This window comes from Schistosoma mansoni, chromosome W, assembly GCF_000237925.1.
Source record: "Schistosoma mansoni strain Puerto Rico chromosome W, complete genome".
Taxonomy (NCBI): Eukaryota; Metazoa; Platyhelminthes; class Trematoda; order Strigeidida; family Schistosomatidae; genus Schistosoma; species Schistosoma mansoni.
The window spans coordinates 58639743-58667408 of record NC_031502.1 but is presented as its reverse complement, the minus strand read 5'-3'; the positions used below and the strand labels follow the sequence as shown (position 1 = coordinate 58667408).

Below are 27666 nucleotides of genomic sequence, written 5' to 3'. Positions count from 1 at the left end.
GGTTATAAGACCAAAAAAAAATCAAGTATGGATAGGTATGTGAATGTGAAAGACTTAAGTTGATGAATCCATCGGTTGACCGTTACCTAGTAACAAGTATCCTATCGTTTATAACACTTATCGATTCATCCGATCTAATGATGTGAAGTTACAGAACAATAGCCCTTTGGATAAGTGAGTAACTAAATTGAATTCAACAAAGCGAAGTAAACAATATTTTGTATTAACGTATATGTATATATTAGAAAAAAAAACAATAATGTAGTATAGTATATATAATTCAAGTTATTTTGAATAAAATAATAACCAAAACAAAGTATTTAGAACCACAAAAAAAAACAAGAATTAAATGGATAGTCAGATAAGTATATATATAGTCCTTTCAAAACACAAGATGGACTTGTATCAATAAACTATTAGTGTGATATATAAATAATAAGTTAGAATGATAATAGTAGTTAGTTTTATTGATTTATAATAGAATAATAATATATTATATGGCAAAATAATCACACTAAAGTTATATATTCTCATCCAATGCACAGTCATACATTTTTCGATAGAAATAACAACTTTTCCTCCTCGGAAATACACAAGTCCTATCATCAGTACCATTTTGAAATATTTAATTAACTGAGGATTGACTTCTTTTTTGCCTATTTCTAACAAAAAAAAGGAGGAAATTTTGTCCGATATAGGACTCAACAAAAAACAATCAACAAAAAAAACAGGAATTGTTTCACTAACAAAGAATTCAAGTGTTTCGTTTCACCTGCAACCATCCTAGACACCAACACTGTAATTATATATATATATTAAGAACAAACCTAAAGGAAAGTTTTTTACCTATGGAAACATATATATGTCATCATTATAATAGTCTATTCCAATAAAAGGAATTGGCTTAAATAATATTGAACAAGTAGTATTACAAGAAAAAAAAAGTAGTAAGACTATAGAACTAGGTTAAAACACGTCTTTCTTCTAATCCATACAAGCAGGAAAATATCGTGTGCATACAATGTTTTAAAAAGATTCGGTGCAATTTCGATTGTTGTTTTTTTCAAACAAAATTTTGCTTATTATAAGAAGTAGAGTAAGAAAACATATAGGTACATATATTGAGAAGAGGGGGGGGTGGTGGATGGTGTGAAAGTGTCTCTAAAGGAAACAAATTAGTGGTTTAATTAAAAAAAGAGTATAAATTAGTGATAACTAACAACAACAACAACAAAAATCATTAAAACAGCCGAAATTACTACGTTTAAAAAAACTGGGTTTGAGCATACTTGTACAGTAGAATTCAGTCAGATAAACACGAACACAAAGTTTACAATATTATTATAGTAGGAAAAATTGATCGTTTTAAGGTAGTACCCAGTTTTCAAGTTCATGTAGAATAATAACGTTTGGTTATTACAACACACACACACATCCGTAGAGTTACCACAAACAGTTCAAAATAGGCAGTGTAAACACTACTATTATTAGTGATACTGCTAATAATAATAGTGACACATATAAAATAATAGATTATAGGAGTTGTTTACTTATGTGAAGAAATAAATGAGTGACGCTTGATTCCAGAGGAGCTTGTTATCCAATAACAAAACAGTCGTGGACGGCAAATATTAACTGAAAAAAAGGGGAAGAGTGTAGGTTATAAGACCAAAAAAATTCAAGTATGGATAGGTATGTGAATGTGGAAGACTTAAGTTGACGAATCCATCGGTTGACCGTTACCTAATGCATAACCTGTAAGAAATGTACAAAAAAACAAACAAAACTGGTCGTGAGTAAATTCACAAAGAAAATAAGTTAATGGTTGATCGGAATATATACATATACACATTAAGGTTGCTCAACAGTCATTCATTTCCATGGGCTAAGGTTTACAATTTGTTTTACTCCTGTGAAATTTATTTCCACTGTACAGCACAAAACGAATGAATCCCATTTTGATCGCTTTTTACTTTCACAAACAACATATGAGGGTAATGTAGAAACCGTGATGGTTTTCAGTTTCACTATAGGTTATAAATTTTTGAAAATAAAACTGACCAGATACAAATGTTTAATATCGATTGGTGGGTCAAAACTAACATCAACCAGGAAAACGTATTGCAATGATTGCGCAGCTGAAAAATAGATGGCCCTGATATCTAACAAAGCCCGTAAGAAATAATAAACAATACATGAAAGGAGTGTGTTCCAGCTAACTTATAACAACTAACGAAGTTAGGGTTTTCATCACAAACTGACATCAACTATAATGCAAAAATCGTTTGTAGCCAAATGAATGGGTTTCGCGCTAATATCCATGAGGTATCGCCTTAAATCTGATTGGTTCGTCCATAAAAAGTATAGCACAACTCTAGAAAATTTCAGTCTGCTTTGAAAAATTCAAAAATCCTGCCATCAATGTGTTGTGTATTTTAGGTCGATTTGTTTTCTATGGTTTTCATAGAAAACTAATAAATTTCTCATCGAGACTCAAAGATTCGTTATTAGTCTGTTCAGCATTTCAGTAAAGAAACATCAGTAAATTTTGGTGAGCTTTTACATAGTCCTAAACAATTTACAAGCTATTCATCATTGAAATCTAATGGCAGCTATCATTAATTTGATTGGTTTGACCGTACAATATACTTCTGCCGTAATTCTTAATTATTACCATATAGATGGAAATAGGCAAAATGAAAAACGGCTCACTTACGTTGTGGTCCCCAAATGCATAGTTCACCAGCATCATTTACTGAAGCAATCATTGTAGGCAATACTGGATTCCAATGAACACATGTAATTGGATCTCTATTTCCCGTACCAGGCGATGAATGTATAGGATGACTACCACTACCGACATGCCAAATATGTATTCGACCATCTTTAAGAAAAAAATATTTATTTAGACTTAATAACATAGGCAAGCACATGCTCAAAAAGATAAAGAGATCAAATAAAAAGAAGTAATTTGCAACATTAATAACAATAGAACATCTAATACATAGTTCAGGAACTTATTATTGACCGAAGTTTAATAATCTCTCAAATTATCTGTTATGCACAAACTTCTGAGTAAGTTCAGATTACACATAAATGAGATCGACATTTGGTAATACGACTACGCAGTAACCACGTAGAGACTGGTGTACTAAATGATGAGCTATACAGATAATATAACGAAGGTAGGACAGCATTGCCCGAATTAGGGAGTTCTGGTGATCAAAATTAGAAATCAACTGTTGGAAGTAGTGAGCTTTACCACTGCAACTGAACAGTCGACAAGCTCAGAGGTAATCGAATTACACTGTGGTGATGCATATATTAAGTACAGATTAGCTATTCAGTATTTTCATAGTTGAAAGCGTGAGTCAATTTAAGCTAGACCATCATCGAAAACCTGGAAGCACTGGACGGCCGTTTCGTCATATTACGGGACTCCTCAGCAGTGCGCATCCACGATCCCGCACTCGCGAGATTCGAACGCAGGACCTAACAGTCTCGAGCCAGAGCCCTTAACCGATAGACCACTGAGCCGTCATCCAACGGTGTTAATGTCTAACTTCAACTGATCCACAAAGTTGAGCAACCGTTCAATTGACTCACGCTTTCAACTATGAAAATACTAAATCTCCACAAAACCCATTCTGATAATTAATATAATCAGATGCTCACTAGTGACTGACTTCGAGAAGTACATCCAGGAGTTCTAGTGAGAAGCAGTGACCAGTGGAGTTCAAACCACGTCTGTCGTGAGATAGGAACTCACTGGAGACAATTGGTGAACGGTTGTTTAACTTCGTGGATTGGTTGAAGTTAGACATTAACGCCATCGGGTGTCGGCTCGCTGGTCTAGTGGTTAAGGGCTCTGGCTCGAGACTGTTAGATCCTGGGTTCGAATCTCGCGAGTGCGGGATCGTGGATGCGCACTGCTAAGGAGTCCCATAATAGGACGAAACGGCCGTCCAGTGCCTCCAGGTTTTCCATGGTGGTCTAGCTTCAATTGACTCACGCTTTCAACTATGAAAGTACTAAATCTCCACAAAATCCCTTCTGATAATTAATATTCAGTATTTATTTTAATTGACGAGAGCATGCTTTTTATCTTATTTAAAATTCTATGAATCTAGATGAAGATTGATATGAATATATACATACTTTTTAAATCAGAGATGTATGGTGAATATGATAAACAGTGAATGTAGTTGGATTAATTCATTTCAGTAAATGAACTTTACATAAGGAGGATATCACTAAGTTTTAATTAAGGGATACCCAAACAATAATCGAACATTGAACGTTAACATTAGTGCATACTATTTTCAAGACAGCATTTCTTTCTTTTTTTTCTTTCAAAACGTGACTTATGTACTTTATTTGATTTTTTTTTCTTCGACAGAAAAACCAATCCACTTATTTCACACTATAACAGTAATAATATTTTTAATTTCCTAAAACGGAAATACAAGTTCTTTCATATGTATGTACATTGAGAGCTTCTTATCAAAGGTTTTGATGAAAAATTCCATTAAGAAATCATCAACTACCTACAAACTATTTGCTTGTTTAAACATATAAACATTGGTACACGGAGGCACCAAATAGATATGTGCCACATAAATCATTCGATTCGTGTGAGGGTTAGAATACTGCCCAGGCAGATGGTTTTCTTAGGTGGTCACACCTCGAGCCTTTGACCTGAAAGTCTAATACACAAGGTAGTGGAGCAACATCAGGAGATGTAATCCAATGGTGGCCGGTGACCAACATAGGTTCATACGTCATTTGTTCCTTCGGGATCCTGAAGCCCATGTTCACCATTGGTTTGAAATCAGTGATTCCCAACTCTCCTAGGTGAATCCTCTTTATCCATCAACTCGGTTAAAGCGCCGGACATTCGTTTTTCGTCCTCTCAATTTTTTAAAGAATAGTAATGTCGCGAGGAGGCAGTGAGTAGGACTTCCCTGGCAGTGGTTGTATGCATGTGGCCATGTGAGAGTCTACAAACACCATATACTAAAGGTATGAGAAAGTTATCAAAGAATATATATACGTTATCAGTAAGGGGATTTACGGAAATTGATGAATATTATTGAAATTACGAGCCAATCTAGGTTAGAAAACTATCAAAAACCGAGCACTGGATAGCTGTTTGATATGAGCATCCACAACCCTACCGAGGATCGAACCCAGAACCTTTACGCCTCATGGGGAGAGTCTAGCTATCAGACTACTGACCTGGCATCCGATGGTGTTAATGCCTAACTTTAATTAGTCCTCGATATTGCGCACTCACTAATGACTACCTTCAAGATAAAAATTTCTGGAGTTAGAGTCAGAAGCTGTAACTATCGTATCGAGTATGCGGCAGGTACCTACTGAAGACAATAGAAGATGGTCATGCAATGTCGGAATTCATTGAAGCTGGACATGTAAACCATCAAACCCTAGATAAGTGGTTTAAGGGTTTGGCTCTCACAGCAAGACCTGAAGGTTCTAGGTTCGATTCTCAGTGGGGTTGTAGACACACACTTCTGGAGAGCCACACAATAGGACTGAACAGCTGTTTAGTGCTTCTGGGTTCTTAATGCTTATCTAACTTCGGTTGGTTTGTGATTTTAATGACATACTCTAGTTGAGCCAGTAGGTGCTAAATGATAAAAAGTTGAATGAAACAGAAAATAATTGGTTTCATGTGGGTTATGGGTTAAACATGTATATATCTGTATATTTATAAGGTCATATAAATTAGAGATAATACTAACTGTATGTGCATGTATGTATTAATTTTGCAGTAAGCATACAGTATAAGTTGACAAATCATTGTCATGTGAATACTGTGTGAAATAGAAAAATGTTAATATCATAATGTAAAGTACATGTTCCATAATAAGGGAGAGAAGAGTGGACAAACTTAAAAGGGAAAGAAAATAGTCCATGTATTGGATGACCCTGAATGAAGATCAATATCTGTATAAGCGAAAACAACACCTATTTCGTATTTTATGAATAGTACAAACCAATGATTCATTCTATTCGACAATAAGGAAAAACTGAGTTCAATGAAATTAGATTCTTACACATAATTTACAAACTGCGTCAACACCTGAATTAAGGATAGGGAGTGAAGTAGTCGAACGCGTCGACAACTTCACTTATCTTTAAAGTTTGATCAGCCCTAATGGGTTGGTATCTGACGAAATCTCAGCACGGATTCAAAAAGCTCGTTTGGCTTTTGCCGAATTACGTCACCTATGGCGAAGACGAGATATCCGTCTATCAATCAAGGGACGAGTATACTGCGCAGCAATTCGCTCTGTTCTACTTTACGGCTGTGAAACATGGCCATTAAGAGTAGAAGATACTCGTAAGTTACTAATATTTGACCACAGATGTCTTAGAAATATTGCTCGCATCTACTGGGATCACCGGGTAAGTAATAGTGAGGTTAGACGCAGGGTATTAGGGAATGATGGTAAATCAGTTGATGAGGTCATGAATCTTCATCGACTGAGATGGTTAGGCCACGTGTTACGTGTGCCTGAACACCGATTACCAAGACGCGCTATACTGACTAGTAATGGGGATGGCTGGAAGAGAGTTAGGGTCAGCCAAACCAAAACATGGCATCAGAGCTTGAAGTCACTTACTTCTAGTCTGAGCCATGTTGGCAGATGCAGACTACTTGGTTGGGGTCAGAGCGACTATCGTAACCAATGGTTGGAGACTCTAGGTGACATGGCTCAGAATCGACCACAATGGCGTAGGTGTATACACTCTTTATCTTCCCTTAAACCTTGAGATTGAAATTGCTTCATAACTTTCTCCCTTCCTATACTATATACTTATATACAACCTTTCTTTCATATACTACCACCACTAAATTAACTACTTCTAGGGATCCGGTGTTCATCTTGTTGTGCTAACGAGGTATGACAACTTGGACCGATGCATAAATGTGCCTGGTCCTACGTTGTAGCTAACTGACCGACTTTAAAATGAGAAATTCTACAGTTGAAGGTAGTTTTGATTTGATCATTTTAAGCTATTTTCATCAGAATACATAAAGGTCATCACTGTTGCATTTACGTTATCAATGGTAATTAAAGTCAAATGATACTGAACAATAAAGTCAGTCAGTAATATGCAACGTAGAACCTGGCACTAATATATATATATATATATATATATATATATATATATTTGTTAATTAAAAAAGGAACGAATCGAGCATATATATATATATATATATATATATATATATCGGTTTAAGCTGTTACATCACTTTCGAACATAGAGATAAAAATATCAAGACAAGTATCAGAGTAACAGAAAACATTGCCCTAAAATGCCCTGATACGACCGAGATTAGGGAGAGTCAGCTCTTCCTCTCCAAATGCTCTCCCATGGCCATGTGCATACAACCACTGCCAGGGAAGTCCTACTCACTGCCTCCTCGCGACATTACTATTCTTTAAAAAATTGAGAGGACGAAAAACGAATGTCCGGCGCTTTAACCGAGTTGATGGATAAAGAGGATTCACCTAGGAGAGTTGGGAATCACTGATTTCAAACCAATGGTGAACATGGGCTTCAGGATCCCGAAGGAACAAATGACGTATGAACCTATGTTGGTCACCGGCCACCATTGGATTACATCTCCTGATGTTGCTCCACTGCCTTGTGTATTAGACTTTCAGGTCAAAGGTTCGGGATGTGGCTCCCTAAGAAAACCACCCGCCTCAGTTTGAGCATTCGGACAGCATCCCAGCTCTCACACACGTGCTAATGCAGCCTAACGTCTCCAACCATTTGTTGCGACAATCGCACGAACTCCAAACAGGTAACATAAACTTAACATAGCCCATTTCAAATAAGAGTGAAACCTTAGCATTCTATCGGTATTTATTATTGACAGACAATTAGACGCGTTGGATATGGAATAAGCAACATGTGCGACTGATTCAATCATGATTTCTGTGACTCTAAAATGAGGAAATAAACCACACTTTAAATTTCCAGTAGCTTACAAAAAATACATTCACGAAAATTCAGTATTAATTACGAGAACAGCATGGACTAATAGGTCCATTGTATCCTAAATGATCAGATTTTAAATAAATAAGAGCGATAAACTCAGCAAAGGGTAATGATTAGAAAGCGTTACTAGAAATGATTTTTTCTAAATAATTTATCATAGTTAACAACGGCTAGGAAATAACAATCTTTGCATGAGAACTGGTTGATTATAATTTCATACATCAAAGTATATCGGAACTCGTATAGTTCAAACACATTGGGAGTGGAACAGATATCATCGATAACACCACATGGTCACTGCAAATTAAGCGAATTCGGGAATATAGAATATTGAATTCCACAATATTTCTCCGTTCAATGTACTTACATCTAAACCTACTGAGTTGTAAGATCAAAATACACTTCATTTTCCTTTTGTTCAGTGGGTGATTTATTTGATGTAACCATTGATATATCAAGGTGTAGTTACTCAATAATAAGTCAAATAGAATAAGCCCGGTTACTCAATCGGTAAGATATGAAATTTACGCAAAAGTTGGATCATTAAATTTATTTCCCGTCAGCAAGTCAGTTACAACGTAGAACCTGGTACGTATGTACATTGGTTTGAGCTGTCATAGCCCCATTAGTACAGAGAGATGAAATTGTCAGGCTGAATCCCAGAAATAGTAGAGTTAGTAACAGTATCAATGGTGATTGAAAAGACACGATTCAAGAAAATATATTTCAGTGAAGCAAAAACAAAAGTTATGAGGAATTCAAGAGCTAAGAATTTGGGTGAAGAAAAGGAACAAATGCACCTGAGCCATTGAAACCGGTTTTGAGCCATGTCATTCAGGGTCTGTAACCATTAATTTCGATAATTACGTAGACCCCGACCAGGTAGACTAGACCTATTAACGTGGTTCACTCCACTTGCCAATGACTTTATGAATTGATGACATGCTTCGGTTTGCTCGCCCATAGCTTTCTTCTAACCTACTCCTACATCGAAGATCGTCCTTCGAGGTAAGTGGGGATGCATAACATATGTCCCAACCACCTTAGTTGATGAAGACTTACTACCTCATCAACTGATTTACCATCCTAGTACCTTATAGCTAACCCAGACATAGCTTAACTCCGTGATTTCAAAGTACACGAGAAATGCTTCGAAAACACTTATGATCGAATCCTAGTACCCACGAATATCCTCTATTCTTAATAGCCATGTCTTTCATCTATAAAGTAGACCGGAGCGGACTGTCACACAGTAAATTCGTTCTTTGGTTGGCATATGGATATCTCACCTATGCCATAAGTTGGTAAAAACCATCATCTATTTAGAAACTCAGAAAAAATTTACTGTAAGATTGTATTCAACGAAAAACAAACCACAACTTACTTTCACTTCCTGTAGCTACAAAATCTTCATTAGCTCCACCGAATGTAGAATATAATCGAAATGTATCTTGTTTATGCCCAACAAATCGTTGTAGAATAGCACAAGCTTCTAAATCCCATAGATGTAATCCCTTTTTATGTTTAATTTTAAAAAAAATGTAAATAATTAGGACAAAATTAATAGGGTTTTGTTTATAATGCAAAACATCAAACAGAAATAAATACAACTTTCTCATCACTGTTTCTATGGTTGTTATTTTTTACAGAGATAGATATTCATGATTATTGATTGAAATCATTGTTCTACATTTTACCCCCCCCCATTTAAATAACTAGATAATATCAATAGACATCATAATTAAAATGTACATCAGAGCTAATCACACACAAATTTATACCTGGTAAATGAGTTTCATGAATTATTTTTGTTATGGTTAGCGTTTTTTTAGCGAGTTAGTTCTCTATCACGAGGTAAACCCTGACTTGGAATTCGAAAAGGAAGCGAAAAAGAGGAAGACCAAAGAACACACTACGCCGGGAAATAGAAGCAGATATGAAAAGGATGAATAACAACTGGAAAGGATTGCTTGGGACAGGGTTGGATGGAGAATGCTGGTGTGTGACCTATGCTCCTCCACGAGTAAGTAAATGAGTTTCATCACTTTAAGAGTAGATTCCAATTTAATTTACCTTCCACAAACAACTATAATAAAATCAATTACTGACTAAGTATATTCAATAATTTTTGATCATTATCACTTATTTGTTACATTTCTTAATAAACCGTGACATCGAATGTATACAGCAAAAAAAAACAGATCCATTTACTAAATTCACTTGGTACTATTTGTTCGAATCTTCCCATTGATGTTTAGGACTGCAATGGATCAGTCTCTTATTGGCCATATGTACATACTGTGCGTATTGCCTCGATATAGCCTTAAAATTCACAAGCATTATAAACAAAGATGGATAGTGACTAGCAGTGGAATCTAGGATGCACGTTTCATCCTATTTGGGACTCATCAGCTGGATATACCTGCATCTCAGAGTTGATGTTCACTTTTGGACTCGAACCCAGTACCTTTCACTTCAAGCATCATTGCGTTATCCATTTACTCATGAAAAATGTCAACTGATAAATTACAATTACAATTTCATAATATAAAAATCAATAGTTTTAACCTATGATTAATAATCATTTTAAGCATGTGCAATTCTTATACAAAGAGAATAAAAGTACTTTAACAATGATAATCTAAACTTTTGAAAAATTGATAGAAGTACTCCTTTAAGAGATTAACTATTACTGTATATGGATATGATGAACCGAAAGTGAATCAGTCGAATTGATACAAGAAACAAGGTTAAATTTGTTTACTGCAAATTTTCATTTACATTTACAATATTCAATGTTTAAAAACATCATCAGAAACAAACAAACAAACAGACACACACACACACTTTAGATCTTATAGATGATAGTTTTAACTATATATATGGATTCACATGTTAACCGCTTACGACTGAATTGATTTTCTAAAATACGACAAAAAATAATACCGATGAAGAATCTGAATGAAAGTTTAATGTGAGCACGTATATGTTTATTTGTTGAATAGAAAACGTTTTAGATAAGTTTATTCTACTCAAGAAGAGTTTAGACTGAAAAGTGAAAAAAAACAAATGACAAATAGAGAATTTGATACTTAACCTCGTACCTGCTGACCAGATACCATCAGCCCCGACCGTTGCTGCTACCTTGACATGGTGGTCGGGCTTGCCTATCGTGATGAACCGATTCAGCTATACTGGCTGAAACAATCGTTCTTCAAGGTCCTAACATCCCAGGCAGGCCGGTTGAAGAGCGGTGAGACTAAAAGCAGCAAACCCAAGGTCCAAAGGCGAAGTCGTACTGCTGACTGTACAGGGGTGTGACAGCAGTAAGGTGTTTCCTTCAGACAACCAGCATGACAGCGATGCTGCCTTCCCACAAGGAGGGTTGGAGTTAGAAAAGGTCGACCCTAAAAATGCACACCTCGCCTTATCCCACGGATTTCCGTCTCCAGCGGCAAGGTCCTTTAAAGTACGGAGTTAACACAAAAACTACCCACAAAAAGGTCGTGTGTGACCGACCTCAAGCAGTTGTCCCTTGGGCACTGCGGTCACGCTCTCAGGTCATTAAGACCACTTCTAGCCCAATTTCCTTTTCAGGTACCCCTAGAAGAACCCTTCCACGGTGTGGGCAACCGGGAAGTGATAACTGCCCTCATACCTCTAACAGCACTCAAGACTGACTGAGATACCATCCGTGACAACAGACTAGTAGAAAACAAACTAGAATCTAGCTGAAGAAGAAATTAGGAAAAGACGCTGAAGGTGGACAGAACAAACATTGAGGAAATTAACAAACCATCAAACTATATCACTAAGTAAACCCTAACTTTGAATCTTCAAGGTAAAAAGAAAAGAGAAAGACCAAAGAACACATTGCACCGGGAATTGGAGATAGATACGAAAAAAATGAATACCACGTGACAACAATTGGAAAGGAGAGTCCAGGATAAATTTGATTGAAGAATCCTGGTCGGCGACCTATACTCGATGAGGCTTAATTAAGTTGATAATGATGGGAGATTTAGGATGAAAAAGCTTGTGTTTTACCCTCTTGCTCCGCCCCAAACCCATCTACCAGATTCGGTATCATCAACTTTGAATAACCTAACTATTAATATTGTGACTTTCTTATCTTTTGCTACTTTACGATGGATAATAAAATTTATGACTGATGCACAGAAGTTTCAGTGGGCAAGCTTCCAAACACTTTCAATGTGGTCGCTGATTGTCATGAGACTAGATCTCCTAACGTTGCTCGATTGTCTCACGGATTTGACCCCTAGTCAAAAGTTCAGTCCGTAGTCAATCCCTTAAAAAAATCATCTTCTTCAGCCTTGGAGTCGGGGTAGGTAGTATCAGCACCCACACATAAATATGGTAATGAATAATTATGAAGAAAATATTCGATCGCTTCGCCTCATTACTTTTTAAGACGATATTCGGGATTGGTAAGCAAAGATGGATAGTGGATAGCAGTGGGATCCAGGACTATTACATGCTAATTTAGTTTGTAAGCGAATAATTGTTTTCAATTAGATCGTCATCAGGCTTTACTCTAATATACATGAATATTTATACGAAAATGTTAAACCAATCAAGGCATTTTGAATCAATAATCACAATGAAATAGATTACGTCACTGCACATAATAGGTAAAAGTACAAGTTGATAATAGGAAGACAGGTAAACTGATAATAGTAAGAATAATAAATTACGATGTGTTAACTATTGATAAGACTTTGGTTATCGTAATTTATTATTCTAAACGGTTTTTAATTACTGGATTATCGATTTTATTAACGTTGTCATTGATTACGAGATCTGATAGTTTCCATAATTCCACATATGTCACTTAAACGTACTTCAATCGATGTTTGTACTTTGATACATATCGGAGAGCTGATAGATTTCGTTGTCTTTGAAAAACCTTTTCATAGTCTCCGCTTACACACCGATGAAAGAAAGGATGAGTCTTAACGATATTCAAACCATTAACTCAAGAAAACGCATTCGACAAATATTATGGTGATAGCTGGAGAGATATGAATGCTAAGGTCAGATGACAAGACACAGACGAGAAACAGTTGGATAGGCAATTAGGAGTTGATGGTCACAGGCCAGGAAATGGTGACTTCATTCTACAGCTTTGTCAGTCAAACGCAACGTAGGATCTGGTACATGTGTGCATCGGTTTAAGTTGCTACACCTCATTAACACAGAGAGATGAAATTGTTAGGGGAGACCTCAGAGTAGTAGAGGTAGTAAGAGGATTAGTGGTGATAAAGAAGATTCGGCTTCGAAGATACAATTCGAGCAGAAAACATAAATTAGTGAAATAAAAAGATTGCGAAGAATTTATAAACTTAAGATCCAAGAGAAGATAAACTGTTTCTTTCCAGCGCCTAGTCCGGCCAGTCATTGCCAATGTGCTACTGAGATTCTCCCTTTGGCAACGCAAATCTGGATTTGGATTGTTCATATTGCAATCAGCTACGGGTGGCGTGAATACGTACAAGACTGTCGCTCATTCAGAAGTTACAGGTGTTTATTAACAGTTGTCTACGCAAAATACTTCGAATCCGTTGGCCAGACACTATCAGCAACAACCTGCTGTGGGAGAGAACAAACCAGATTCCATTTAGTGGAGGAAGAAATTAGGAAGAAGCGATGGAAGTGGATAGAACACACATTGAGGAAATCACCCAACTGCGTCACAAGATAAGCACTCATATGGAATCCGGAAGGCCAAAGGAGAAGAGGAACACCAAAGAACACATTACGCCGAGAAATAGAGACAGACATGAGAAGAATGAACAAAAACTGGATAGAACTAGAAAAGAAGGCCCAGGACAGTGTGGGTTGGAGAATGCTGGTCAGCGGCCTATGCCCCATAGGGAGTAACAGGCGTAAGTAAGTAAGGGTGTAGTGAGGTTCAAATCTGAAACTTACTAACTGAAATTTGAACACTTTAGCCTAATGAAAAAGATAAAATGGAACTATGACGCTAGAAAACAACATTTTTATTTGTAAATAAATTGCATAACTCAACACCTAATGCTCATTTCTATCAGATAAATCTGATTGATTACTCTTAACAATTTATGACAATCATATATTTCTATTGAGAAAGATGAAGTTGCAGTACAAGTATTGATCATTTAAAGAATTTTAAACAAAAATGTAATGAGTTGTGTACTCTATAATAATGTAGTCACATACTACTCACATGTTAATATTGGAAATAAGAAATTTATTTGTATCACTTTATTTTTCCCCACAGTTACTACTAAACTAATTTTTATGATTAAAAACAACAGTTAAGTTAATTTTATTTCTTTTTTATAAACAAGAAAATATTGAATGATTAAACTTACCATTTTATGTATCGTAAGAAGTGCCATAGTTCCTGAGCGTGAAATCATAATTGATTGAACAGGATGAGTTTCTTTAAAAAGAGTTCTATGATCTATTAAGCCATAATTACTACCATTTGTAGACAGACTACTAGCATGAGCATTTGTAGTTGTACTTGTTGTTGATGTAGAAAATCCAGTTGCTGGTAGAGATGCTGAAACTGTAGTTGGATTAGATGGAGATCCAGTAGTAGTACTAATACTAGAAGTAGATGTACTTACAGTGGAGCCAATATTTGTTACGGAAACAGATGAACGACCTGTAGCTACTCCACTATTATCAGGTGATGTAGACACTGTTAACATTGTTGTTCCACTAGAGACAGAATGAACTTGACGACTGTTTACACTGGCTAAAGCAGCAGCTGCAGCAGCTAAAGCTCGTACACCTGTCGGAGTAGTTGTTACTGAACCAGAAGTACCAACTGGAGTAGTTGCATAAGAAGCTGAAGTTCTATCCAAAGGAGCACCGAATAAAATAGTTAGACTGCTACCAGTAGTGCCTAGATTATTTGCACCAGATGATACAACTGTGTATGGATTTGAACCATGCAAAGAACCAGTTGGATGCAATATAGGTTGAAGACCTAATTGAGCTTGCAAACCCTGAGTTGTGGGTGGTCCAAGACGAGTTAAACTGACAGGTAGTATAGGCATATCCAATAAAATACCCGCTGAAATAGTAATAATCAATAGTTATGAAACTTAGATAACTCAGCAGTTACGGAGAATGAATGCTTGTTTAACTGGAAATAACAAAACATAGTGTACTAAAATGATAGCTGAGAGAACTTCAGTATCAGAAAATTCATCATTTTTCAAACATTTGAACAAAATCAGTTGAAAAAGAATTTAGTGGCCCCTAGTTGAAATTTCCAAATGGAGAGGTGACGCCGAATCAGTCGCCATGACAACTGTATCCTGATTGATTCCTACGGACACTAAGACTTTAAAAATACTCACGCTTTACGTTGTGCCATCGTCAGATAAAGTGGAAATAAACCTTTGGTTTTATTTCCTTTTCTGAACAGTTTGGGGCCGGGTACAATGTCATTGGGGCCTTATTAAAACTTTAGTTAGAAATTATTCTGAGTTCCATGAGTTTGTTGTACAGCTAGAAACGAGTCATTACATTAGGAGATTCTACTACATTTTGAATGAGAATATCTCGTGATTGTTATGGTCCGGATCTCCAAAAACAGATGGATATAGTGAATCTACATGTGAATTATGGTTTGATGATACAATAAACTGTCTTGGGTAAACTCGATAGTGACGGTTCATAAGTGCATCCCAACACTTCTAAACTAAAAATTCAAACCAATCAGTCACATTTCAACAAGAGGAATAAAAAGAAGCTTGAGTATATGCTGACAATTTTGAAGGGAAACCTTGGATCCAAACCAATGATCCATATAGGTTCCGGAATCCTTAAGAGAAAAATGGCGTTTGAACCTATTCTCGGTTACCGGCTACTATGGGACACCATCTGATAACATTTCTCCACTGTCTTGTGGACTAGATCTCTAGGTCAAATGTTCGGGGAGTAGACCCCTAAGAAAACTACCTGTTTTGGTTTAGACACTGAACGGTATCCCAGCCCAGTCAGTTAGTCACAACATAGAACTTGGTACCGCATGTACATCGGTTTGATTTTTCATGGCCCATTAGCACGGAGACGAAATTGTCTAGTGGTCCCAGAATAGCAGAGGTAGTAACAAACTGAATGATAACTATTTTGTGTGTTACATATATATTTTGGTGCCCTTCTGTACCAATGTTTGTGTTTTGATAAATAAATACAGATTTTGATAATCCACTGTGATTTTTCAAAATAATGTGCTGATGAATCTAGTGTCTAGAAAGATAATGAAAATCTCATGATTAAATCATCCAGTTCAGAGAATACCACATCCAAGTTATAGATATTCTCCCCTATACCGACTATTATTTAATTGTGTACTATTTGTAATACTTACGTGGTAATGTAGAAGAGCTTGATGTATACGCTAAACTTGTTGATCCTTGATATGCACCAGATTGTTGATACCATGAAGATAAATTACCAGTTAATGATGTTGATGCTGGATTTGTTGTTGCCATAGGATTTGATGATTGTAATAAACGTTGTTGTTGTTGTTGTGCTAAGCGTGCAACAGCTAATGCTGTCGCTACACCAGGATTTTCTCCTGTAGTACTTGTGGCTATTACACTACTATTGTTATTATCACTACTATCACTACTTCTAACATTACCCGGATTAGTTGTACCACTGCTAGCTGATGTAGAAATACTAACCGAAGTTGGGGCACCTGGTGCACTCCCACTTGAACATAAATAGGCAGCTAATGCTGATGCAGTAGTAGTACTGATACTACTACTGCTAGTAGTAGTTGTTGCTGTCGCGATAGTTGTACTGGTTGTAATCTCTTCACCAGGTGTATGAGCATAAGATGAAGCAGACAGAGTGGAAATGGTTACAGTCGATATAGATGTGGTACTAGTTTCATGTGGTGTAGTGACTGTACTTAGTGGTATGTCAGCAGTATCTGCTGTAGTATTTGTATTATTAGACGACGTATTTGAACAAACCAAACCAAATCTAAATAGTCGAATTCTATGTAGGCTGTCTGCAACTAACAATTGGTCAATTTGATTTTCTGAACGATTATTCACTGCATCGTTTGTGGAACCATTTTGAAGTAACCCATTTGCTGGCGAATCTGGTGCACCTGGAGTAGATCTATCTGGTGGAGGGTTGACTTGGACAGATTCTGTGCCATTAGGCAAAAGCATACTTGGTATCGGTGGGAATATAGCCGCCATACTTTGTACACGATAACCTTCAACCACGGCGAGTACACGACCCTGATCTTCAGTATCCTATTAATAATAAGTACATGAAAAAACAACAGACTAATATAAAGTTCAAAAACAAACACGAAACATATAACAATAGTACAGTCGCTTAGTACTAATGATGGGTGTTAAAATAGTTGGAGGTTGATTGCTAGAACGAAAATAAATAGTAAGCTAAAGATCCAAGTTAGCAGAGATAACGCATTAAAAAGTACCACATCTCGTATATCAGCAGACAAATAATAATAAGGTATTCGGCTTTCAATCGGTAGGTCGCGGGTGCGAACCCCTGACTTATTTCGGTTGGACCAGACAGGATAGTACTACTAGTGTTTATATACAGACACTGTGCCTTAAAGCTAAGTACACAAACGTTTACTTGATGAGTTATGGCAAATACTTATAATATACGTTGTGTTCAACAATGCTCTATTAGATTTTGAATGAGTAGTGGGAAAAGATGCGTAATATAACGAGCAGAAGATTTCGAAATTTATTCTATAAAATATTCGTGAAGTTAACCAGTCTTACAAACTTACCATTACATAGAAGCTCCCTTTCAAACCACCAAAAGCTAGTTTACGACTATCAGAGAAGAATGAGGCAGTTGAATAGACATCTTCATCGTTTACCTTCTGACTGCATAATTGTTGACCACTGAATACATCGAATACTAGGATGGAACTTTGTTCTTCTCCACAACAGGCTGCCAATCTAGTGAAAAGAAAATGAGATATCTAAGTGAAGTTTGAGTACAGGACAGTCGTTGATTTATGAAATATTCATAACCTAATATGAGCGGACAACAGGTTTAGAAAACGTTTATGCCCTTCTAAAAGGATGAACAAATAAAAAGAACGGTTAAAATCACGCAAGATTTAAGTGGCACGATTTATAAGATCTCAATGAATCTATACTGCTGCCATCACTTTTGATCAACATTACTTCCCATTATAGAGCTATACTATTTCATGGAACTTGACAAGCGAACTAACACTTTCCTACACAACTAGATGAGATATTTTCTAACCGGCTAGTACATAGTCAAAGAGATGGATTAACCCATGAGAGCTGGAAGTAATAAAAAAATATCCCTAGAGACTTTTGTAGGATGAAAGCATATATTTTGTAGATGATAGCAAGGTGTTTACGTTGTGACATAAAAATTAATCGCTATGAAGACAGACAAATGTTAATGTGACCCCATGACAATCCACTAACTTCAAAAGAGCAATAGATATGAATGAATCGATTCCTAGTTATGTTAATCAGAGCCTAAAGTCATTGGATGATTCATAACTAGAGACAAAACCGTCAGTGACTTCATAGTTTGATATCTCCTTGGTCAGAAGTGTATAGAAATAAATTTTACTTCAGCAGATATTGTTAATTTTCTAAATTTCGATAAACTAACACCAACCATAGTCGGTAATTTGTCACGTACCTCAACAAAAAACATGTATTTAGTGGTGGTGTATGCAGTTATTCCAGAAAGCATCAAAAAAGTGAAGAACGAATGGAAACAAATACGTATCCCAAACAACTCTGTGTTAATATGTGACACGTAATCTGTTCACAAATATATGGGAACTGAGGTCATAAAAACGATTTCAACAAAATATATGATATATAAGTTTCTTCTCTAAAATACTCGCTATTTGCAGCAACACGATTATTTCTTTCCGGTTTTTATTGCTTCAAACAACCATGAAAGTCATTAGATGTCAGACGCTTCAGTTCACATATTGTTCTACGTCTTACCGTCCATTGCGTGCTTAGTGGTTTCACATTCGATTTTGTACTTGTAGAATCCAAACTCAGTTTTTTTGCAACAAATGGTTAAGTATCAATAATTTCCGAACGATTTTAAAACACAATTTTCCAATGCCAAATACTTGTTTAGAACTGTATGCAAGGACGAGTTCCCTAAATTCACTTCATATGTAATCATTTGGACAGCAAATGAGCGATCGGAAGGCACAAGAGATCGTACACTTTGGAAGTTTTAGTCAACATGAGTAAATGACTTTTTGGAATTGGCAACTTAAGTGGCTCAGTTCATGTATTTATTGGGGAGAATACTATAAATCATACCGACATTTTGATTTGCAGAGACTTTTACAGATGATGAACGAATATTTTTAAAATAAAATATCATACTTTGACTAAAACACATTAAATTTCGGTGGATAGTTTATATTATAACCAAATATCAACATGGTTAAACAAATACAATAAGAAGACGGTAGTATATTAAAGAAATAAAAAAAGTATTATAATTATATACTTTTTAGAATCAGGGGACCAACACAGACAGCCGATATATGCAGGTGTAGTTAATACTCGGAAAAATGAGACAGCATGTCGTACAGAGTCTACACGCCAAACGTCAACATTTGCATCTTTACCACCAGTTGCTAAATAGCTACCGTCTGGAGAAAACTGACAAAACCATAGATCAGAATCTCTTTGATGGTCCAAAGTTTGGATACAAAATGCTGGGAAATCTTGCCTAAATTGAGATTAAGGGTGAAAGATAGGATTATATTACAATAGGTTGTTAGGCTCATGACATGATTATTTTGGCTGAGACTTTTAAATAAAAGGCAACACTGAAAAACTTTATTAAGGTAACCAACCAACCATGACTTTCCTGCTGAAAGATGTCCAGAAGTCTTACTGTCAAGCTATAACAATCTAACACTAATAGCATATTTATTATTTGGATAGTATTAGAATCCAGAATATGTATCAATTTGATGTTTCTATTATTCACTTCGTTCCTCTTTAAGGCTTACCAAATGTGTCATTGGCAAACAGTTATACGTAACATGAAACCCGAGACGTGCATCTGTTCAAGTTTTCATACCACACTAGCACAGCGAGATAAAATTGCTTTAAGACGAGTCCCAAGGTAGTAGTCCCGAAATAGACGAGCGATGCTTCGAAAACACCAATGGTCGAATACTAGTAGACTACGAATGTCCTCTATTCTTGATGGTCATGTTTCACATCTGTAAAGTAGAACGGGGCGAACTGGTGAGTAGTGAACTCATCTTTTGGTTGACATACAGATAAATCGCCTACTTCACAAGTGAGGCAAGTTCTTGATGATCAATTTAGTTTACTGATTTCGTGTTGAAAACTTGTTAGCCACCAGCCCATCATGACTGGTGAGACTTCCGAAATAGATGAAACGGTTGCTGCACTCGACTACTTCACTTACTATCAATAATTCGGGAGGTGATGCAGGCCAACACTGAGGTGACACTTTGAATTTGAGGGAGAGAATCTTATCCCAAACACGTTTATATATTGCTTAAGATAGTTAGAGGGTTCTTTAATTTGTCAGCAGAGTCTTCTGCTAGAGCAAGTGAGGTGTTAGTAACTTAATATAATTTATTAACCAAGTATAGTTTTATGTACTTGGCCTTCAGTAGCATATAAACTGTAAGAGCTGGATGACAAAGCTCAAGTAGGTGCAACAGAGTCTGAACATACAATCAAATGATTGGTGGTAGTGTTTTTATTAATAGGCTACTACTAGATAAGGGCAAGTGAAATCATCCGGCTAATCAAACCACAGTAGGCAGGGAGGAGTATGAATATCCAATTCGAGGTTTGGTTACTAAGTCGTTGCACAACTGAGATAGTATGGACAAAATTATGGGTAGAAATGTTTTCTCCTGATTAAGCTATCAAATGTGAGCTTTTATAAGAAGTGTTTGCTGAAGGCAGTGACATGGTAAAATGTGTCATTTTATGGCTATAGTTTAAATTAATTAACGCTTTTAGATGTTATGTTACAGATTTGGGGCACTGATTAGGGACGTCCAATTCTATATAATATGTGACGGATTCCACTTTGAATAGTTAGGTAGTGTCATTAAACTTTATGTAATAAATCCAGTTGATATTTGGTTTTACAACTGTGTACATGAGTACTAATTTATAGATAGATATGATGGCGGAAATGAAACGTTATAAAAACATGGAGTAGAAATGATGCTGAAAACGTACTAAAAACACTACTCAATTACGATGTTTAATAGGAATATGGTTTTCTTATTTTGAAGTCATTAAGTAAAAGTTAATAAATGAGATAGTCAAAGGAAATATAACGTAGGGAATTGTCTGTAGTCTAATAAATCAGACAGTGAGCCACATTACTTTAGTGTCTGGGAACAAAAGCCGTGAATTAACCCGTTTCGTGTCACTTTACTGAATCAGTCAGGGGTTTCCAACAACTAGACTGTGTTCAAAAAGTCAATCACCGTTATCATTCATAGCTAAGTGTCAGATGATAACGTTTTTATGCTATAAAACAAGTAGTTTGAATGAATAATTACATGCCACACGAATGACGCTGTAGTAATGATATATTATTTATATCAGTTTGGACACCCATCGGAGGATTATGAAATATGCATGAAGCCAACTGCGCACGAACGGATTCATTGATCAACTCTTCTAGTCTCCCAGGTGGTAACATTGTCTGTGCTGGTATAAAGGCTTGTATTCGATTGATCAGTTGTAAACGACTGCCAGCATCTACTCCAGCCCAACCACCTGCTTGTGCTTGGAGTTCAACAGCAGTTCTACACATCAGACAACTAAAATTTGAAGAAAATCGTTGAAAAAACTAAATAAGTTAAAGATATAAAGCAGTAAGGGAATATAGCTTATTGTTATAGGTCTGAGATTATAAGATTACAACTTATACTTTACAGGCCGACTGAATAATTGAGACGTCTAGTGAGTGATGCAGATTGAACTGATACAAAACTAAATGGTTTTAAGGGTTATATATTTTAGATAGTATTGCTTAGTGCGAGATACTACAGTCAACTGGAAAACTTAGGTATTCTATGGGTAATCAATGACAAGCAGCTTGACCTACTCGATGTAAGCTACCAAGCGGTAGATCTAAAAAATTCCATGAAGTGTTTAGGTTTATCTGAGTGTTATCAGCAACGGGAAGCACCATGTCTATAAGAAAGTGGATAAATATAAGGAAAACATGCCAGAACTTATCATGTTTTCGGCTTAGTTTATGTTTACTTTGCCATTTTACTTTTAAAGTTCCCTGTGTTTAATATACTTAGATCATCCACTAAACCTTACTATGCTTACATGTTTTGATCACTCTTAGTGTTGTTTCTCATTTTTGTTTGAAGTTGACCTACGCCGCTTTATTTCAATATATAAGTAACTTGTGTTTAATTAGGTACTCACGTTCTTTAGCTGTAGACGTGCTATTTGCTTTCACCATTGGTCATTATTGCTTCTTCTGGACTACTTTAGAATGCCATTGGGCATTCGGGGAATTTCATGAATGTATAGTAGCCTTTACATAAAATTGATTCAATACAATGACGAGTTACTGAAGACGTTTCCTCTTCAAAAAAAACTTATGATTATTTCTAGAAACTTTATATATACACAATAATATTATCAAACAAACCGGGAGGTTAGGAACACTTTTCAGAAACGTAGATATTTAGTTTGACAAAATTATTGGGATGACAGATATAAATTTTGAAAAAAAATACATTCGGCTATGTTTTATAGGACAGAAAATTAATATGTAGACATATTTTCCAGTGCAAAACAAACAACATATCAAATGTGAATACGTTTATTGACTAACGCAGTTATACAAGCAGTAAGCATATAGATATTAAACCAGCCTTTGATAAGTGAAGGAAAAAAATAATCAACAAACAGGGGAAACAAATCAGAACCTATATTAAAAATGTGTATCGGTTCAATTTGTCACAATTCCTGCTAACAAAACGAGAGGAAATCAACAAGAGGATAATCTCTAGTAACAGAGGATGGTTAAAAAGGAAGCAATATTTTTAAAAAAAATCGATCTTACTAGATTGTCGAAAATACGGGGAAAATATTATATTAACACCTTTTAGGATATAAGAAATGAATGTATATGACCTACTACTGTGAATGGTTTTCAGCCAACTTGTTGTCAATAATAATCGGTCAACGTTATGTTAGGGGCATCAAATGTAATATATTCACCTTCCCTTACAGCAAAATAGCCATTGACTTCATCTCTTGATGGATCTTATTCCTTATCACGTCTACGCTAACCAGAATAGCATGTCTACGTTTTGCTTACAAACAGTAACCGGAATAAGTTGAGTAGAATCACTTTAAGCTTCCGAATTCCAGTGAATATTTCAGTCGATTTGAATAATAATCCTAGACCTTCAATCTTAAATATTACTATAATTTATGCACCAGAGCTACAATATTATCTCAATTTCCAGATTACGTTGTTTGTGAATAACAGGGAAGTAAAATGTGCTTAATGTTCAGATGAACTGCTCTTTAATGTGTTCTCCTGAGCATTTTAGTTAGTTGGTTTAGGAATGAACTACTGATTCATCTTTGTTTACGGTTTCGCTAAACATTGACATTTTAGACTGAAATAAAATAACTATTTTCGGTTCTTTGTATTGCTTTCGCTCTTATCACTCAATATAATCGAGGCTTATTGGAATGAGTTTACAAGTATACTGAAGCTATCAAGATCCAACCTCTTCTAATATTTTGCTAAAAGTTGTTACTGAGGTTTATATGAAAAACTAGAAAAGATGCAAATGATGCAAATTTCTCAACAGATCTACTAAGTGATACACTACTTATTCTTTTCAATGTAACCGAAATATGATTTTTTTGTCTTGTAAGGCGAAGAATGTGCTTTTACGGAAGCATGATGGGTTTTCAAGTAAGAAAACTCGAAAATACGTCCTATTGATTTCTTCCAACGATGGTGTGTCAGTGTTTGAGTTTGTAAAACAGTACTTAACAAGTTTTAATTTGTATGAGTAAATAAAAAAGTATATTTGTAGTAAACGGTCAGTGATATTTGTTCTGTGGGTAAAAATTTTAAAAATCTAAGTATTTTTGTGAATGAATTAGTTCATTTATTTAAACATAAACATTGGTACAAGACACCAAAATATATATGCACCACACAAATCATTTGATTTTTGTGAGGGCTGGGATACTGCACAGGCGCCCAAACCTATTTTTGCTATAGTTTATTTATTTATTTAAACACAAACATTGGTACAAGGGGGTACCAAGTAGATATGCACCACGTAAATCACTCGACTTATGCGAGGGCTGGGATACTGTTCGGGTGCCCAGACCGAAGCAGGTGGTTTTCTTAAGGGGCCACACCCGGAGCCTTTGACCTAAAAGTCTAATCCATAAGGCAGTGGAGCAACGTAAAGAGATGCAATCCTATGGTAGCGGTGACCAATAATTGGTTCATACGCCATTTTCTCTCTCAGGATCCGGGAGCCCATTTGCACCATTGGTTTGGAATCAGGGTTTTTCAACTCTCCGTGTCCATCAACCCGGTTAAAGCGTCGGACCTTCGTTTTTCGTCCTCTCAACTTTGTAAACAACACCTTCGCCACGAGAAGGCAGTGAGTAGAACTTCCCTGGCAGTGGGTGTATGCACGTGACCATGTGAGAGCATTTCGAGATGGAGGGCGGACTCTCCCCAGTGTCGGTCGTACTAGGGCATTTAGGGCTTTTACAATTACCATATTTGATTACGTGGGTTGTAGAAGGAAGTAAAATTTCAACAGCACTCATCTATCATTAGCCCAAGTTTTGGTCAATGGGACCTGAGATTATTACTGTTTTAAACTAATTGTGGGATCTAGAAAGTTTATCTCGGTTTCCTATTTAATAATTACTAATAACATTTTTGTGAAAAAATTATGACAATAGAGGAGATTCAAGATTTGGAACAAGCTTCTGTAAACCCGAATAAGGGGATATCGTATATAAACAATCAGAACCCACGTTTTCCCAGATACACAAACTTCTCGAGAATTTTCAATAGCTCATCACGGAAAGTGAATACAGACAAAGACTTCTGCTAGTTTTATAGAAACAACTTACATTCTTGATGGTACAGAGTACATAATATGCTAAAAAACTCTAACCAGTAGGTGATTACATGAGAAGTGTGTAGCTGGTATTTTATCACATAACAAAACGATATCACCACTGTAATCAATTTCGGTAATTTTCTCCGCAGTTGAGTAATGGATAACACTGCGTCATTAAAGAAAATGGATAAAGTTGGTTGTATATCTTCACTACCTGAAGTGACAGTAGGAAGTCGGATTAGCTAGAACAGTTTACAACAGTGATACACCTGTTGCATACAATACGACAGTATATCATACAATTTCTTCAATTTAGAAATCAGGGAATACCATTTCAGTCAGTCAGCCAAGTGCAACGTGTAACCTAGCACATGTGCACACCAGTTTAAGTTGCTGTACCTCATTAGCACGCCGATGCCAACTAAAACACGAAAAAACATTTGAAAAATTGAGCAATATTTTCTAAGAAGCTAAATTGGAAATATGTAAAACAATATCCCCATTACCTGGCCAAAGTATGTACTCGCTCTGTATTACGTTGCATAGGTGTAATACGATTGCGTAGAAGAGTAACGGCAGGCATTACTTCATTGGCTTCCAAATTTTCCAGAAACTGTTGTTCTAATATCAAAAATCGGACTTCTTCAACACTATTTAGATCCCCTATCATGGGTGCTAACTTGTCTATTGCGGCTTCAGCCTATTCGAATGACAAATGGATAATTGGTGTAAAAGAATTTTTTCGTACAGTTGCTTTTTTACAAGTCGAAATAATAACCAAACAAGAAAAAGTTGTCTCACTTCTTTATTACCAATTATCACTTTAAACTGTAAAGATATCACTCGGCTACTTAAATATTGGTAGTTAATTGTGGAAACTAATGAAGGACAGTTTACAATACAATTAAACACTCGAGAATCTCTGCCATCATGTGAGAGAGGATTTTTCTACAAGTATTCAATCCAGATAATTGGTGAGCTAGAGTAAAATGAAAGCTCTTGAGTCAGCAAAAGACACTTGAAATTGTACAGAAAGTTTGAGCCGAATTTGTCAATGTTATTGAAGGTCCCCGTGAAAGATGAAGATGGTCAGTACAATGCTTTGCTGTCCTATACATCCGACGAGGATGGTTTTTCATACACAAAATAACTACTTACCTAACCTCAAATCTCCCGAGAATATAACTTGATTTACTGAATGATACATATGTTTACATCGATTAAAAACATGTTTAAAAGCATCGGCTTCAAAATTAACAGAACTCGTCTACTTTTTTTGCATTAAAAGTGTAGCTAGTAAGATCGGCGTAGTTGAGATGTTAGGTTTCATCTGATCCAAAAATTAAACTAAAAAATGGGATGCTCATTGTGTATATAATTGTGGAGATGAAAAGTTCAAGTGACATCACAAACTTTATGCGTATCTTGATTGTAATTAAAGGGGAAAAAATCTGAGTTGATAATTGCTAGATTTAATTTATAAGTATTAGTGAATTGTTTTAGGAAGACATGGTGGTAATAAGCACCCCAAAGCCTAATTACTCGGTGCTTTATTAGGAGTTCTCTAAAGTCCCCAACAACAGATACCAAGTGGTCTTAATCACCAGTATATGATGTAACAATTGTATTAAAGTACATGATCTGACTAGAGGAAGCTAAATTAAGACACGAAGTTGTAACTTCCTTCAGAAAAACCAACTAAAGGGTGCGAACGTGTTAACGCTGTTATCACTGATTTTAAAATGATGCGAATTTGCAGCATTCATTACATCGGATACGGTGAGGATTACAATGAGCGATCCCCCATTGCAAGCGCAACTTAACTTTTGAATAAAAATTCAGACTTCCCTACATTTTTATCTGACCCAACTTGGTCCTCCTCATCTTATAACATTCTTAGATTGAGATACAAAAGATAATGCATGAAATGTACAGTAAATAAAGAGTCCACTGAAAAATACACTTTTCTTAAGTAGAATGGACGGTAAAATCCGTCAAAGGTTTTCCATTTTAAACCTACCAATCGTATTAAGTAGTTGTCTAAAGCTCGTACCAAATTTACTGTTGAGGTTACAAAAAACTACACCACTACTAAATGGGGAGATAGAACGATTATAAACCTGCTACATTCCGAGTTTAATATAAGTAACTAGACCAACTGGGTCTCATCGTTTATAAACTATATCAAGCTGCCAGAACAAAAGCCGAGTTTTGTAGGGAAACTGTGAGAGAATGACTTACATCAAACCATCTACCTTCCAAAATAGCATGACGTAACTCTGTTGCATCGTTGTGTTCTAAGGTGATTCCAGACTCTCTAGAAAGCTGTGTATATGTGCCACTGAAGTGAGTGTCAATATATATAATATATCATACTTAAGTCCCTTGTCACAAAGATATTGGCCTATGAGGCGTAGCAT

At 36.0% G+C, this 27666-nt stretch overlaps 1 protein-coding gene and 1 non-coding gene across 2 annotated transcripts; one reads left to right on the top strand and one right to left on the bottom strand.

Annotated features, from left to right (window-relative positions):
* Positions 1-207: 207 nt before the first annotated feature.
* Smp_163780 (putative wd-repeat protein) lies at positions 208-27666 on the bottom strand (the record flags this gene model as incomplete). The annotated part of the gene is made up of 11 exons (XM_018790320.1): positions 208-1755; positions 2717-2884; positions 9425-9554; positions 14415-14499; positions 17032-17167; positions 17848-18026; positions 19600-19824; positions 21662-21925; positions 25753-25946; positions 27488-27594; positions 27639-27666. 11 exons carry the CDS (start codon positions 27664-27666, stop codon positions 1712-1714), a joined length of 1560 nt encoding a protein of 519 aa, XP_018655675.1. The 3' UTR covers positions 208-1711.
* Positions 5445-5521, top strand: Smp_tRNA_01435_Pseudo_CTC.1.1. The gene has a single exon. It is a non-coding gene (tRNA).